The 15,854-nt window shown below is 45.5% G+C and overlaps 1 protein-coding gene across 1 annotated transcript in view; it reads left to right on the top strand.

Annotated features, from left to right (window-relative positions):
* The window catches only part of HAS2 (hyaluronan synthase 2), a 66,612-nt gene that overhangs the window by 44,976 nt on the left and 5,782 nt on the right, over positions 1 to 15,854 (top strand). Inside the window, exon 3 of the mRNA XM_086966167.1 lies at positions 10,177 to 10,278. Within this exon, the coding sequence (XP_086822293.1) occupies positions 10,177 to 10,278 (102 nt within the window). The remainder of the gene's footprint in view (positions 1 to 10,176; positions 10,279 to 15,854) is intronic.

The following is a 15,854-nucleotide window of genomic DNA, read 5'->3' as shown; positions in this document are numbered from 1 at the left end:
AATTCTCAGTTTTTCAGTTTACACACACAAGCACATCAATGGTGTTGAATTCACAAATTTACGCTAAATAAAAAGAATTTACTCTATTGCTTCTCTAAACATTAAACATCTAAGAGATGATTATGAGAGGTCCTGTTTTGTGGAACAATGTGCCCGAATTAGAGTCTAGCGTTCTTGGGCTGCCATAGTCGCTATGGGGCAGCGTTGCCAGTTCTGTGTCCGCCTCATTATGAGGCAGCTTTTAGGACCTTCCACTGCTGCGCCGGCTGTGCAGGGAACCCCCGTTCAATGGCGGTAGTGCAGTGCAAAGGGCCTATATAATATGCAAGGTTGGACTGCCATGTCTGCCGAGCATAACATGAGTTTCCTCTCTGGGAGCCTTTTCATGGTGGGCTCACTGCCATGAAAAGGCTGGCAGTGGGGAAACAAAGGGGGCCCTAGAGGCCCAGCCCCCAGGGCGGATGTATTCATGGGGGCACTACATGTGCCCCCCTGTTTGCATGCCCCCCAAGTTTCAGGGCAGCATGTACTTCACAGTTCATGCCGTCCTGGAACTTCTTTTGCATTCCTATTGCAGTGCCCATTTTCAGGGCACTGTCATGGGAACGGAAAAGAAGAGACAGAAAAAGCCCTCCAGACACAAGTTCAACTTGTAATCTGGTGGGCGGTCCCTGCACTGCTTTGGCGGTGCTGAGCTGTTGCAGAGTCGGCGCAGCACCGCGAAAGTCGTTAACGCCCCTACATTTGTTCACTATTTCACATGATTTCAGTTACCTTCATTCATTAGTTGACCAAGAATTCACAGTTCCCAAACAAACACATATGGGTGGCTCGCAGACATTTTAAAGATGGAGCTCATTGCGGTGACCGCTCCTGTATTAGTTGAAAGAGAGTTAAATATTGTGAAATAATTGCTTTCGAAGCTACATTTTAAATTGAGACATCAACTTTAACACAGCCATGTTTTGTGAGCGACACTACCATGACAGTCGATTCCAGTTTTAAAAAGTGAATGCTGTAGGGCTTGCAGGCATTGACATTTTTGGGGCTTTAGAATACTCTGTTTAATGCTAAACATTAAAAAGACATAGGGCAACTATGAGTTTCCCTAAGTCAATGGGGTGGCGCATCATTTCTTCTACAAACTCCAAGCCCAGATGCCAGTCCCAGGCGTGCTGGTGTAGCGTCAGGGCCTGAGGGTAGCGGCTGCGCCCGGGTCCTGCCCACCTGCATACTGCAACATGGACAAGCATAAAAGGTTTCCTCCAGTTCGAATCAATCAGTCAATCAATCAGGGGAATTGTAAGCGCACTACTCACCCGTGAGGGTGCTGCAGGGGAGGAGGGGTAGCAGCTCCGTTCAGTCAAAGAGACAGGTCTTGAGTGTCTTCTTGGAGATGTTCAGGGAGTGGGCGTGTCTGATGTCAAATTGTTCGAATGCAACCGGTTTTGCCCTCCTACTACCCCGTCTTAAGCCAGTGCACCACAGCTGTGAGAAAAGGCCCGTACAGATTCACGAACTACCCCCACCAAGTGGCAAATATGTGTGGATCTGGGTCTGTTATTTTCCCCGGGGCTGGAAAAAGACACTGAATTTGATCAAGCATTCCTTGGTCCACGTGTTATTCCACCGAAATGCCCTCTGAGTCCTGGATCTCTGGTCAACCAAAGTGCAAGATTGTCTTTCTCTTGCACTGATATAAAATTAGGTTTAAATTAGATTTATAATTATTCTTCAGGACATTGCAAGCAACAATTGTGTAGGCTGCAATGTACTCAGGGAGGTTTTAGATCACTGTGCTGCTTTCTGCAGCCCACCCTAAAACACGTTCTGTAAATGTTCTGTGCAAACCCACCATTGTGTCCACCCTAGGAAGGTACTCATCTATGCACCGATTCATGCTTATTAATGGCCCCATGGCTTCTGTGCTGAGGCGGCTTATGCTTATGGGAGGTTTCTGGGAGGAGTCACCGTTCATGCAGTGCTCGGTCGTCACACATCTTCTTTCAGTAGAGAAGGGATTATCCTTGTATCTGCTGCTCAGCCTGTGTGACTGTGGTGTGGAATGTTGGTGAGTGATGACGCTGTGGAATGTTTCATGAGGAAAGTCAGTGGGAGGATGGACAATAGTTACGTATGGGGATATCTCCTTCTAAAGTTGCTGTAAACACTCGCTGTATGCAGCACACTGACACGAGAGATGCAGCACTGCTTAGTTCCTCATTAAGTGCACAGTCACAGCTTTCATACCCACTGATGGTTCCAAACATGTGCTTCTCTGTAACATCTGTCTCTAGTCATCCCTAATCGGGTCTAGTTATGGAGTCCAATGTTACAGGAAGCAATTCAGTCCTCTTTTGATCACTTTCGTTTCCTTAATATCTATATCTGGTATATATTGCAGGTCTTATCTGTTTCCTCGAGATTTGTGAGATATTGTGAACCCAACAATTCTGTTATTTGCTTGCAGTATCTTGCTTAAAACACTTAAGAGAGAAATCAAAACATACAAACAGACGGAAATCCACATAGGCAGAGAAATAGATCATGTTTCTGAGGTGCATGGAATTCTTAAGGAATTACAGGATTACCCCAGAAAAACAGACTGTCAGTCATTGTTTTCATGGCAACTCACAAGGATAAAACTGAAGCATTTAGTATTTTTGAAAATTCTGAAGATAAAAATGCAATGCTAATTAATGTGCTTTCATAATTGAACTATGTTTCTGCCTGGGAAAATATTCTTACAGTGGGGAAATGATTTTCTCTAAATCCCCCATTTGAAATACACTTACATCTGCCCTCGGCCAGAGTTCATTTGCAACGGTTTGAGTGTGAAAACCTAGTTGGACTGCTGAAAAATATACAGGAGGCTTGGGATATCATTCAAGATTGTTTATTAAATGAGCGCTGTACATAACCTGTTAAGGTAGGGACCATCATGGTGTTAAAGAGAATTTTGTTCCAGATGTTGGATAACTAGATGGAGAAGAGCTGTCTTCTGGTCTTTCCCTTCATGCATTTCTTTATCTACAGCAAGACCATGCCTTGACTCACGGTTTGGTGCTGGCCACTAAATGTAGTAATTTCTCAGCCACTTACACAGAGCTGCTGTGTCTGATGGCCTTATATATCTTTCAGACGATTCAGGCTAGAATGCTGGACTGGTGTAATTCTATCAGTGTTGAGCTGTTGTGGTTGAACTACTAGAGGCCTTTGATGAGCCGTACTACAGATCTCAGCGTATCTTTCTGCGTGTCAGATTTCTATTAGGGAGACTGTTAAGCAGGGCATTCCTCTATCCAGGCAAGAAAGGCCTAATGCTTTCACTGTTGTCCTGAATTCCATACAGGGTACACAGGATTTCATTTTTTTCAGAAGGAAGGACTGCCACCATGCTCCCTAGTTTTTCTTGTATGTGTGTTCTTTGAAGGATACGTCTGTGTCAAGGATGACTCCAAGTGAGTTTACCTTGGTTGTCAGCCAGTGGGCAAAGACATTTAGGTTCCTGGCTGAGAGTTAAGCTTGGTCCTGTTGTTGTTTGGGGTCGTTGGCAATCAAAAGACATTCTGTGTTTGTTGGTTTGAGTTTTCTGTGGCTATTTGTCAAACAGTTCTGTATTACATTGAGACTGGGTCTGAGTCGCTGAAAGTCAAGGAGATTTTGAGTTGTGTATCAAGAGTACATTAATTGCTTTCAATGTTGTTGTCAGTAATACTGTATAAGAGTGTGTAAGAGATTGGGGATCAAGGGGAGAGGATGGATCCTTGAAAGACTGCATTAGGGGGGTGTTTCTTGGATCTTGAGGTCCCCAAGTTGAAGAGTTGATAGTGGTTTGCAAAGAACACCACTTATGAGAAACTGCCATCTTTCTTGCATTGGTATGCCCCCACTTTTTCCTGAACTGCTGATGTGCTTTGACTGAATGGGCCCTGGGCTCCTGCCAACCAGGTGCCCAGGGCATGTGTTCCTTCCCTAAAAGTGTGTTGAAACCAAAACCCAATTGGCATCTCTGGCCACGTGTCAGTCCCTAGTAAATGGTACCCTAGGTACCCAGGGCATGGTGACCAGAGAAGACCCCTAATGGCTGCAGCACTTATTTTGCCACCCTTAGGGGGCCTGTACCCTGACACCCACACACTGCCTTTGTAGGCTGAGTGCCTAAGTGTAGAACTAAACAGAGAGTCGACATGGCACACATCCCTGTGTGCCATGCCCACAAAACCCACTGCCCTGGCATACCTCAGCCACTCCTCTAGCTGGGTGCCCTATGCCAGTAGTGTGGGCACAGGTGCATGAGCTCTGTGCTCCTACAGTACCCAGGGCCATCCCTGGGCACTGTAAGTGAAGTGATGCCATTAAGAGTATATGGTACTGGGAGGTCCTCATTACGAACTCCACAGCACCATAATGGCTACACTAAAAACTGACAAGTTTGGTATCAAACTTCTCAGCACATTAAACCTGCACTGATGCAAGTGTGGGATTTAATGTAAAATGCACCAGAGGGCATCCTAGAGATGCTCCTGAAAACTTAACCTACAATCCACGTCTGGACTGAGAGGCTGCCTAGGCTGCCACACAGCACACATGTTGCTGGACCCCTGGGTGGAGAGCCCCCTGCTCTCCTGGGCCTGCAACAATGCATATCCTGGGCGAGGTGCTAGGTCTCCTCCCCCAGGATGGGCAGGGGGAAGCTTCAAAGGCCTGCCGCCCTTGTGAGCTTCCCCAGGCCAATTGCTGAACTCAGCAACTGGCCCCCACCAGTTCTGACCCCCACTCTGGCGGGTAGACTGGCGGGAAACCCTACGTCAGGAAGGGGGGTATGCCATCCTGTGCCAACCCCGCCCCTCAGGTGGGAGAGGCGAGGTGAAGCACGACCCCGGGCTCTCGCCATCTTAAACTTGGGGAGCCCTGCTCAATCACAGCTAGGCTCCTGCCCCCCTCCCACAGGAGAGGAGAAGGCTAGGGGGTATACCCATCACAGGACAGGGACCTATTGGTCCCTGCCCTTGCCCTACCGGTAATTCAGTATTTAGGGGCACCCTGAACCTTCCTTCCTCAAATCAAATCAAATCAGGGACATTTGTATCACGCACAAATCACATCAGAGGAGTCTCATGGCTTCCTCAGATCCCGATAAGAAAAGAAGAAAGAAGATCAAGAAGAAGAAGACCCGCCGTGCAGCTGCTAACAACAGGACAACACCAACTGACTTGGCCCCAGCCCTACCGGCCTGTCTATCCTGGAACCAGCCCCTGCTTAATCCCAGCGACTCCTGCGGACAGCAACCTTTGACAACCCAGAGGACCTGCCTGCCTTGACCCTCTAATAGACTGGGACTCCCCTGAGTAGAGGCTCTTCTTCAACAGCAATACCCCTGGTGCCAGCCAGGAACCGCAAATACAGCCCACTTTGCCCCCGCCAAGCCCGGCCCGTGCCCGAGTGATCCAAGACCTCGGGGACGTCCCCCCGGCGGCTGGGACCCGAAGTCCAGTGCCCAAAGACCCTCCTCGATGACCCAGACGACGCCTGCAGCCTCAGAACCAGGGACCCCCCCAACCGCGACCAGCTGAGGGTAAGCTTTCCCGACTCCAAAAGACACCCCTGCATCCGGCACCCCACGGTCCTCTGTGCCATCCTTTGGTGTACCTACCTTCTCTCCAAGATCCCAACGTACCTCTCGAAGTGGTGGTCGCACCTAAAGAATCTCCGTCCCCGAGCCTGCAGCCTTTGTTCACTTTTTAACTTTCCCATTGGCTAACATTGAGCGCCCGACGGCTCAAAAGCACCCTGCACCCAGCCGCCCAAGTGCCGCTGGAAGTGCAACTTCTACCCTACTCTACTTCTCCACTTGCCCTGAGTAAGTGACCAGGAGCTCAGCTCCCACAGCTGCGTGGCCTGCTTGCTTGCAGCCACCAACCGAAGACCCCCTACCCTCCATTGGATGGTATTGGTCCTACTCTCTCTGCACCCGGCTGCCTCTGTGCCGCTGAGGGTGTAACTATTGTACCTTCCCGATCCTGGGTGAACCCCGAAGTCTATGCCCAGAACCTTAACTTCACTAGTCGAGTACTCACCTGGAAACCGATAACTCACTTTCCTGCCATTGGATAACATTGACTGGTTTGACTCGAAAAATCTTCTAAGGTTGAAGTTTTGAAACTCTAAAATATTCCTATAAAATTAGCTGAGTAACGAATTTCAAATTACTCACCTGGAGTCAGGAGAGGAGCCAGTACTGTACCTCTCAGCCCAGTACTGAACCGTAAAAGTAATTAGAACAGTGCTTACCCATAACCTGAATTTTCTCCCGTAGACTGTTTTTCTCTGAAATTTCTTCCGTCTACTTTTGAAAATTACAAATATTCCTTAAAAATCGTACCAACTACTAAAACTTAAATACTTACTTGTCTTAGGTAGAGACCCCAGTTCCCAACCTAGGAGTCCAGTCCTGGATTACAAAAGTAACGAGAACCTACTTTACTTGTGACTTGAATTTCCTTCCCTAGGATAACATTGCTAGTTTTTCACTGAAAAGTTTCTAAGTGTCAACTTTTAGAATCCCTTTATAGTCTTTAAAAATCATTGCAATAACCAAAACGTTTTTACTAAACTGTTTTCAGCTTAGACCCCAGGACTGAATCTAGGATCCAGTCCTGGAGTTACAAAAGTAATCTATAAAGTAATCAACTGCATTTATGTAGAAAAACCCTTTGAGCTCAATGTTAAATTGTGTTTAGAATTGTGTTGCCTACTGCAACCTCTGTACCTATTGTGTTTACAAAGTTTATTACCTTTCTGCAAAGGAAATATCTGAAATCATTCATATTGAGGAAAGTATATTTTGATACCTGTTGGTTCTAAAAAAATAAAACAACTATATCTTTGTATATAAAAACAATAGGCCTGGAGTTCAGTCCTTGAGTGTGTGAAATCTTGTGCTGAGTGAGTGTGTACAACAAATGCTTTACACTGTCCTCTGGTACTGCCTTACTACTCGACCAAGCTACCACTTTGGAGAGTAAGAACAGCCCTGACTTTAACCTCTGTTATACCTCTGGGGATGTGGTCCCTATACACACTATACCTTAACTTTGGTCCATTATATATTGAGCCACTTTTTCGCACCACTTTGAACTAAGTTGTTCAGATGTGTGATGAATTGAGCCAATTTTTGTCTCTCTGAGGGTATCTGCTACACATAGATGTTCGTATCAGTTCTTTTTCTGATGAGATTCCTCATTTTAATAAGTGACTAAACCAAGCAAAGTATTGCCACCCACATAAGTGAATTCAGAAAAAATGTGATAATTTTTTGACTCCATAACTAAAAGCTTTTGAGCACATACAGATACCATTAACATATGTAAATGTCCCTTTTTTACTAGAGTATTGTTGCGTTGCAAAAGCAGAGGATAGTCAAGCTGGTTCTCTTCTACTGTAATACTTATAAAGCAAGTGTGACTTGACCACAATTAAATCAACCAAGTATCCAAAGCCTTCATTCTTGAAATGTCTCAAATCAATGTAATCTTAGTTTGAGTTACTCAAAAAGACCTAGTATTTGATATAAACTCTGTTAAAGATCCAATGTAATATCAACAACACAGACCTGCCGACGATGATTGTAAGGTTTACAAAACAGGCAGTGCGGCTGAAAGCTAATGCAGGAACGGGTAATCCCCAGCACCAAAGCTCATCAATTTTGAGGACTGTCAAGAGTTTTAAAAATGCAATCAACATGACTTTCTGCTGATTTATAATGGACTGATGACCAATAAGCTCCATTTTAAAGATAAATAATAATCGGAAATTTGCAGTGTGCCTTCCAGACTAATTTGGTCAAGTGAACTCCATACATCCTGTCATTCCATGAACTAACTAAAGTAGACAACTCCGATTTGCCATAAACCAGTGTTAATAAAATTTGAAAGGAGAATGGCCTAAAACAATCATTTAGCAAATTGTATTCACGTATATGTTATGAATGCAAGTACAAATGACTAAGTATCCCTTTATTTCTACCTAAACTGCTGATAAGGCACCTATGCAGGAAAACAGCAGATGTTTACATTCCGTACCTTAGCATTATTTCTATCTGTTCTATTGATTGCTCGCCATTCCACTTTTTTTTAAGGAAGAGGTTGCATGTTTCTTGATTAAATAATCTCAAGTGATCACTGGTGACATAAAAGATACACAAGGTGACCTTGTGCTTCTCTAGGCACTTGTTTGTACACTCACTGTGGGTGTCTAATATTCTTCCACTAGCATTGGATCTATGTCAAATCATTAGGATATCCTCATAAGATTGGTCACCTCTGCTCTACTGATGATATTCTGACACCTGATCTGGAATTTACGGCCTTATTGAAGATGATGGCTTTACTGCTGAGGATGTCAAGAAAAGTAGGCACTTGCTATGGGTGGACATCAGACCCATGGCAATGTTACAATTTGGAGATAGGTAAACAGAATGGTTAATGTTAATCACCTAGGAGCCAACAGAAGCAGCTTTGAAGGTGATGTGGCCTTAAAGAGGAAGCTAAAGGGGTTCATCAATGTCAAGGGTGATGTGAGTTGTTTTGGATACAGCATCAAGCTTTGACATTGCTTTGAATGAAGAAATGTGAGAAGTTCTAAGGTCAAATAGGCAAGCATTCCCAGTGTACAGTCAAGAAATGGAAAGATGCTGGAGTGCAGTGTGGCTGTCATGCTAAAATAGGATAGGAATAATTCTTTGAGAGGCTCCAGTTAGAAAAGGAAAGATTCATTTGCTGAGGTTGAGGGGTGACTTTAGTTTCAGAGAAGAATCAAAGGCATGCATGAGGAATGTATAAGTGCACACACGGATGGACTAGATACTACTTTTCCAAGTACTCAGGTTAAGACCAGGAGGTGAAAAGAAATCAGTAAGAAGCACAATTTTTCTGCGAGTTGTCATACTTCCATTGGTGCTCAACAGGTCCACGGAGAGAATGTTCTATCACTTTCCGTCTGGAGTAGATTCCATCTGCCCATCCGAATTAGCATCAGCACCGCCACAGTGATCCCTTAAGCCAGTGGCAAGTGACACGTGGGAGGCCGAGATCATTCCTTGGACTCAGCCTCTTTCAGGAAGAAGACTGTTGTCTATTTTATCCACTCTGTCTCTGTTAAAATGGCTACTAAAAGAGCCACAAAACCCGTGAAGTGGACAAGAGTTCATGTCATAGCAAAGTGTTGAAATGTAGAACAGATGAAGTTAAAGGTAAATTACATAACACAACACAAAGTGATAGCTACAGAACAAGACACTCTGAATAAGAAGAGTTAGATTTTTTTCTCTCCCCAGGCCCCACTAATCATGTAGAAATCACATTCTTTACCTTAACTTAGGGAGACCTGACTAACTGGCGTTGAACACGTCTGAGCGAGGTCTAGAAAAACATCAATATTAAAAAGAACACCCTGGGGCTGTGTGTGTGGAGCTTGCACCACACTCTACTTTAGTGAATATCCTCACTATATGCTACTGTGCCACCTCACTCATACAATGCACACTTAGATAAGTAAAGTGAGCAGTTTACTTACAACATGCACACCCGAGAGCTCAAGCCGAATAACGGCCTCCGTGACTAACTGCCTCCTTAGAACCCCACAAGGTTCTATGGAATGTACCAAGCTGAATGAACGGGGAGGCAAGGAAGTGCCAGGGAAAGGAGTGGGATAAAAAAATCATACGGAGAAACCGCATAAAATATCTTTGAACACGTATGAATGACATTTTAAATGTAATGCACACATATATGTAAGTGGAATGAATAGAAGAATCCACCCTTGTATGGGAAATACATTTTATTTGAACTGTTCAAATTATGCTCAAAAGTCCCTCAGTGAAAAGTACAATTCTTAAAGCCAAAAAGCGTGTGTGACTGCCATGTTCACAGTCTAGTACAGTGCTAAAATAAATACATCTTTTCTTCATCGGCGTCATAATACAGATGTGGCTTTGTGAGGTCAGTTGCAAAGAATGTTTTCTTTCAGTGGGTGATTAGCTTGGTTCGTTCACACTGACGCCCTTCAGTGCAAGTAACAGCCTTGAACGGGGCTCGTGTGTGGATATAAATAGAACTGACCCTCCGCTCTAGTACACGTCCCGTGTCCTCACGCTGATGCTTTGTGTTTGTATAGGTGTGTGACTCCGACACCATGCTGGACCCCGCCTCGTCCGTGGAGATGGTGAAAGTGCTGGAGGAGGACATGATGGTCGGTGGTGTTGGCGGGGATGTGCAGGTGAGCAAAGCATCTTCAACTGAGTACCACTGATTTGATAACAAAAAATGTCTGTTGTCCGTACTAAGATACCACTTTGGCTGTGAAAGGGCGCTATAAATGTACACAGTTCTCTTTGTTGAAATCCTCACAGGAGCGGATTTTGAACTGAATAAGTCTGTTCATTGTTTAACTTTAACTATAGTTTTGCCACTTAGCACTAATACTTTGAAAGCAGATTTTACTTTCATTCTCAGGTGTAAGAGAAGTTGATTCCAATCCCTGTTCTCAGAAGGGCAGGTTTGGGTCAATTGCATCCCATTTGATAAAGCACGCTGGGGCAGATTTACAAGGAACTGACGCACCTGCGTAGATGCGTCAGTTTCCTTGCATCACCTTCAAATGTCCTTGTGCCACCATGGATGCGCTGTATTTATAGTACAGTGCACCATGGCGCAAGGAATTACAGATGCCTCAGAGATTCTGACGCATCAGTTGGAGGAAAAGTGACGCATCGTTGGAGTTTGTCACAAAAGTGATGCAATTCTAGCAATGTGCCAGAAAACATAGGTAGGTCCCATGTAAAATGCCCTGCGCCATTCCTTACACCTGGTCTGAGCTGGCGTAGGGATTTTGACGCAGTGAAGGTGTAGAGTGAAGCAGTAAAATCTTGTAAATTTCACTGCGCCAGTTCTACATGGTTTTTTGCATGGGAACTCCTACCCTGCATACATTATACCTGGCGCAGGTATAATGTGACGTAGGGCCTTAGAACACAACGCATCTCCCTAGATGCATCACAATTTAAATGGGCCGCAACATTTACCCCGCTGCTGCGTCACAAAAGTGACGCAACGGCGGTGCAAAAGTGACGCAAGGGACTTGTAAATCTGCTAATGTAGGGTGTCCAATCCTTTCTGTGAACTGCTCTTAATGAATAGCTTACAGAACCCCCATTGAATACCAGAAAGCATGACATGAATCATTTCAGAATGGATCACGGTTGCAGCCTGTAGTTACAGAGTCGAGGGTACACCTAGACAGACTGCAATTTTGTCCAATATTATTTGCGGTCGATTGGGTGAAGTGCACAACTTTTACAGACAGGGAAGTTGTAAAGTCTGCACTCTCTCCAAGGTCTCTGGGGGGTGAGGGGAAGCAAAGCTTTGAAGGAACAACTTTCTGATAATGACACTTATTGCTCATGATTGTCAACCTGTTGGCCTGCAGCGTGCACCATAAAGCTCAGAATACCTGCACCACAGTACTGGTTTGTGATTAGGATATTCATATTATAAATAGCCATTCATCCATTGCTTCTCTCCCTTTGCCTCAACCAGTGGCCTTCCATCTCTCCGCTCCACGTCATCTTCACCCTGTTTCTTGTGTGCCTGTTTTGCCTTTTGAGAGCTTGGTTTTCCTTATTGACCTGTTTTCTCTCTGAGGCACCCAGAGTCCTTGTCCAATGGTGGTGTATATCTTCATTAACCTGTTCCCAGCGTCGAACGTTCAGCGCCCAGTGCTGAACGTTCGGAGAACGAATGCTGGCCCGTCGGCCAACGGTCGTGCGCAGCACTGGGGAGGTAGCGCTCGTGACGACCGTTGGCCGACGGCAGCAATTAACGGGTTAAGTACTCCCCCCTCAATTCATTCACTCACTCATTCGTTCATATATTGGTGTGTGAATTAATTAGTTTATGCCTTACTTGATGTATTTATTAATCAATGTGTTTATGTATTTATTTGCCATTTCTTCAATAATTTACTTACTAAACCATCAACTACATTTTTGTCTTTCCTCATCTTAATATACTTTAATACTCCCGCCATCTTCGACCTTCCCTTTTCCTTACCACTTGTCCACTCTCACCTTTACTGTCACCTGCATTCTATATTACCTCACTCCTTCTTAACCATTCTCTCTTCTCATTTTTTTCGTTTCGCCTGTTGTTCCCTCAAGGTGTGTGTAGAAGTAATGCTCACATAACTAATTGGGAAAAAAGTCAATTGGAATTGTTCACCGAGGCCTACTAAGCCTCTTGCCTTCACTTTAGATAAATAATAATTACACATGGAAAAGGTTCTAGAACATCTTTGCCAAATCCTTTACAATGTGAAGATATGATATCTCTACCATTGAAGTTGCAAGGTGCTGTTATCATAGCGGATCGATGATGGGAAATGTAATGGGCAGCATGGCACAGGCATTGGAGCATGACGGCAGGAAGACATAGCATGGCACAGGCAGCACAGAGCAGAGAGTATAGGTGATGAGAATGGAAAGATGAATCATAGAACAGAGGGGATAGAGCAAGGATAGCCCATCATACAGAAGATAGCGTGGACCAGAAAGGATAGAACATGCAAAAAGTACCACTGATCGCAGATCAAGGATCAGAGTGGATGTAAGAGACTGCAGGTGCAATGGGTGAGAGTGCAGGAGCATTGCACAGTTAGCACAGAGGAAGGGGTGGAGATTGAAGTTAGGGGGATGCAGCATTGTAGGGGCAGCACGAAGCATGGGAAAGACAGCAGGGGTTCAGGAGAACAGCGCAGCGTATGTTGTGGAGCAGAGAGAATGGGTAATAGAGCTGTCAGGGTAGATCATTGAGCATGATCAATGGAGTGCAGAGAGGAGGTTGTGGAGGACAGAGCAGGCACAGGGGGCCTGAATCAGCTAACACCGATGAGGGAGAAGAAAGCATAGCAATTGTTGCCCATGCAGAAAGATCTTACATTTAGCAAATATTATGGATCTGTAGGATGGCGCATGTAGAGGGAAGCTGATACTGGGGCAATTGGATGCACAGGTAGCAGGAATAAGGAAAGAGGCGATGACTGCACCGACGCTGGTGCTGGAAACCAGTGTTCGAGCCTCAAGGTCGCGTCCACATCCTGTGATTCTGGGCAAATCCCTTAATCTCCCTGTGCCTGAATGTGTAATGTAAATACGGTGCTCATGTAAAGCGCTCCAATACCTACGGATCGAGTTCGCACTATATAAAATACTAGCAGCCCGCCCTGGCGTTGCCCGGGGGCAGAAGGGGGCTGGGGGCTGCTTTTAGAGTATTAGTGTAGTCCCGGCCGGAAGCCCGTCCCCACCGCCCTCCCGCCCGCCCCGACATTGCTTGTACCGCTGCCCTCCCGCCTGCCTTCCGCCCGCCTCCAGCCCGCCTCGGCGTTGCCCGGGGGCAGAAGGGGGCTGCAATTTTAATATTTCTTTAGTCCCGGCCGGGCCCCCCGCCCGCCTCCCGCCTCCCTCCTTACCTTAGTCGCGCTCATACTTAGCCCCCACTCCCGGGCCCACGCCAGCCCCGACATTGCCCCTCTTGCCTTACCTGAGCCGCCGCGCCACTCGTCACTCCTCGCCGCACGTCGGCCCTCGTCCCCGCTCCTCCCCGCGCGTCATCACATAGGTGTAGGTCGCGGTCAGCGCTACGTCGCGGACGGCGCTTGTTTTAGGGGACTACTTTTTTAAAAAACTTTATTTTTTTAATTTACGTTTATTTTTTATTTTTTGCAGCCTATGCCCATCTACACACCCTGTGGTTTACAACAATGTATTGGGTGTGTGGATTGGCGCTGTGGTTCCCGAGTTTACCTTGCCAAAAGGTGCAAGTTCTCTCTTTATAATAGTAGTATAGATGCACAAAAAAGAAAAAAGAGAAAGCATGGATTAGGTAGCCCGAAAACACGGCATTGAGAATGGAGCATAGAGGATAGAGCAAGACCGTCGGAAGCAGAGCTGGTTGAAGTTATAATGTGGCAGGTAGAGAATGGAATATACAGCATTGTAGAGGAAGGGTAAAGAATGGAGCAAGGAAGACAAAAGAGTGTGACTGGTACACTGGAGAAGGGAAAATGAAGCAAGTAGCCTGGAGCAGAGTAGACGGTGTATGGAACCGATAGCATGAAAGAGGTAGCTAGGAAAGAGAGGGAGGAAGAATGGAGTAGGGAACACAGATCATGGAGGTTGGAAGAAGTATGAAAGAATATGTGGCAGTATCATGGCACAGGGAGGACAAAGAACTGATAAGGTAGCAATACGAGGTGAAATGTAACAGAGATAGCAAAACACAGCACAAGAAAGATGGAGCAAGTGGACGTATCATGTACCAGAGAAGAGCAAGTATGGAACAGATAACATGGAGAAGGTATAGGATTGATGAAAAATGGAGCAGAGAGGATGGAACATGAAGCAAGGAAGATACAGCATGTGGCATGTTTCATTGTGCATGGACGAAGGGGCATGTAACCCCTGGTATATAATAGCATGGAACTGGCCATACAATTAAGGAATGTTGAAACACAGAGTCAGAGGGGTTAAAAATTAAACACATATTATGGAACATTGTACGTGGACAGAACATTGCCCAGGTAGGACAGATCCAAAGGAATGAAGGATATTTGACACATACAGTGAGGATGTAGCATGGAGAGAATAGGATTGAGAATGAAAAAGGCACATTTGACAAAGTGCATGGAAAAGTAGGGAAAGGGGTAAATTGGGCACATCCACTCCCTCAAATTAGTATCATGAACATTGGCTGCCTAGGAAATAAAAACATAGCAAAGTCTTATGTGGTATTGCCTGGGAAACTGAATTCTTTAAATGGCGAAAGCCTTACATACCCGAGATGGCATGCTCCATCAGAGGGCCCCTCCTGACATTGATTGAAGATAGCATTAAGGTGGGCTACAACCTTGAAAAGACAGGGAAGCTCATGAAATGCAAATTAAAATGGGCTTTGTGTGGTTGTGGGGTACTTGGTGAATTGGTGTGGTGGTAGCCTGTGAGTAATATGCAAGTAATAGTTAAGACTACCTCCTGGTGAACAAACAATGTTATTGAAGCCACCAAGGGGGTGGATGAAAAATAAAGGGGAATAATTCTACTCTTTGTGGGAAGTCACATAAAGGTTAGAAATATCCCCATGTATTCACCTTTATTGTTTAATAATTTGAGAAGGGGTCCTATTTTATTTATTTATTTAAATCATTTGTAGAGCGCGCTGTCACCATGGCAGGCATCCTGGCGCTGACTGAGACTAATGGGGTGGGGAAAGGTCGGAGAGCAGAGGGGACAAGAAGTTAGTGGACAGAAGTCTTGGGGAAAAGCCAGGTTTTGATTCTTTTCCTAAAGGGTAGAAATTCAGAAATGTGTCTAATGTCTGGTGGGAGCGAGTTCCAAAGCTTGGCAGCTGCCACGTTGAAGGATCTGCCTCCAGATCTGATCCTTTTGAATTTAGGAACCAGTGCCAGCTTGGCTTCAGAAGAGCGAAGCTGCCTGGCTGGGGTATACCACGCAAATTTGGATTGGAGGGAGGCAGGGCCTATTGCATGTAATGCTCTAAACACTATACAGAGGGCTTTAAATTGGACCCTCTGCCTCACCGGGAGCAAGTGGAGTTTGCTCAGTGAGGAGGTTGCACTCGCTCTTCTAGGAAGCCCCAATGGCAGTTTTGCCGCGGCAGACTGGACTCTTTGGAGTCTGTCCAGCAAGAACCCAGGGGATTCCAGAAGCAAGGCGTTGCAATAGTCAAGACGACTAAGTATGGTACAGCGTACCACTTGGGCCCGTGCAAGAGTAGGGAGGA

The sequence above is a fragment of the Lissotriton vulgaris genome, chromosome 4_1 (assembly GCF_964263255.1).
Source record: "Lissotriton vulgaris chromosome 4_1, aLisVul1.2, whole genome shotgun sequence".
NCBI classification, from domain to species: Eukaryota; Metazoa; Chordata; class Amphibia; order Caudata; family Salamandridae; genus Lissotriton; species Lissotriton vulgaris.
This window is presented reverse-complemented; position numbering and strand designations above follow the sequence as displayed.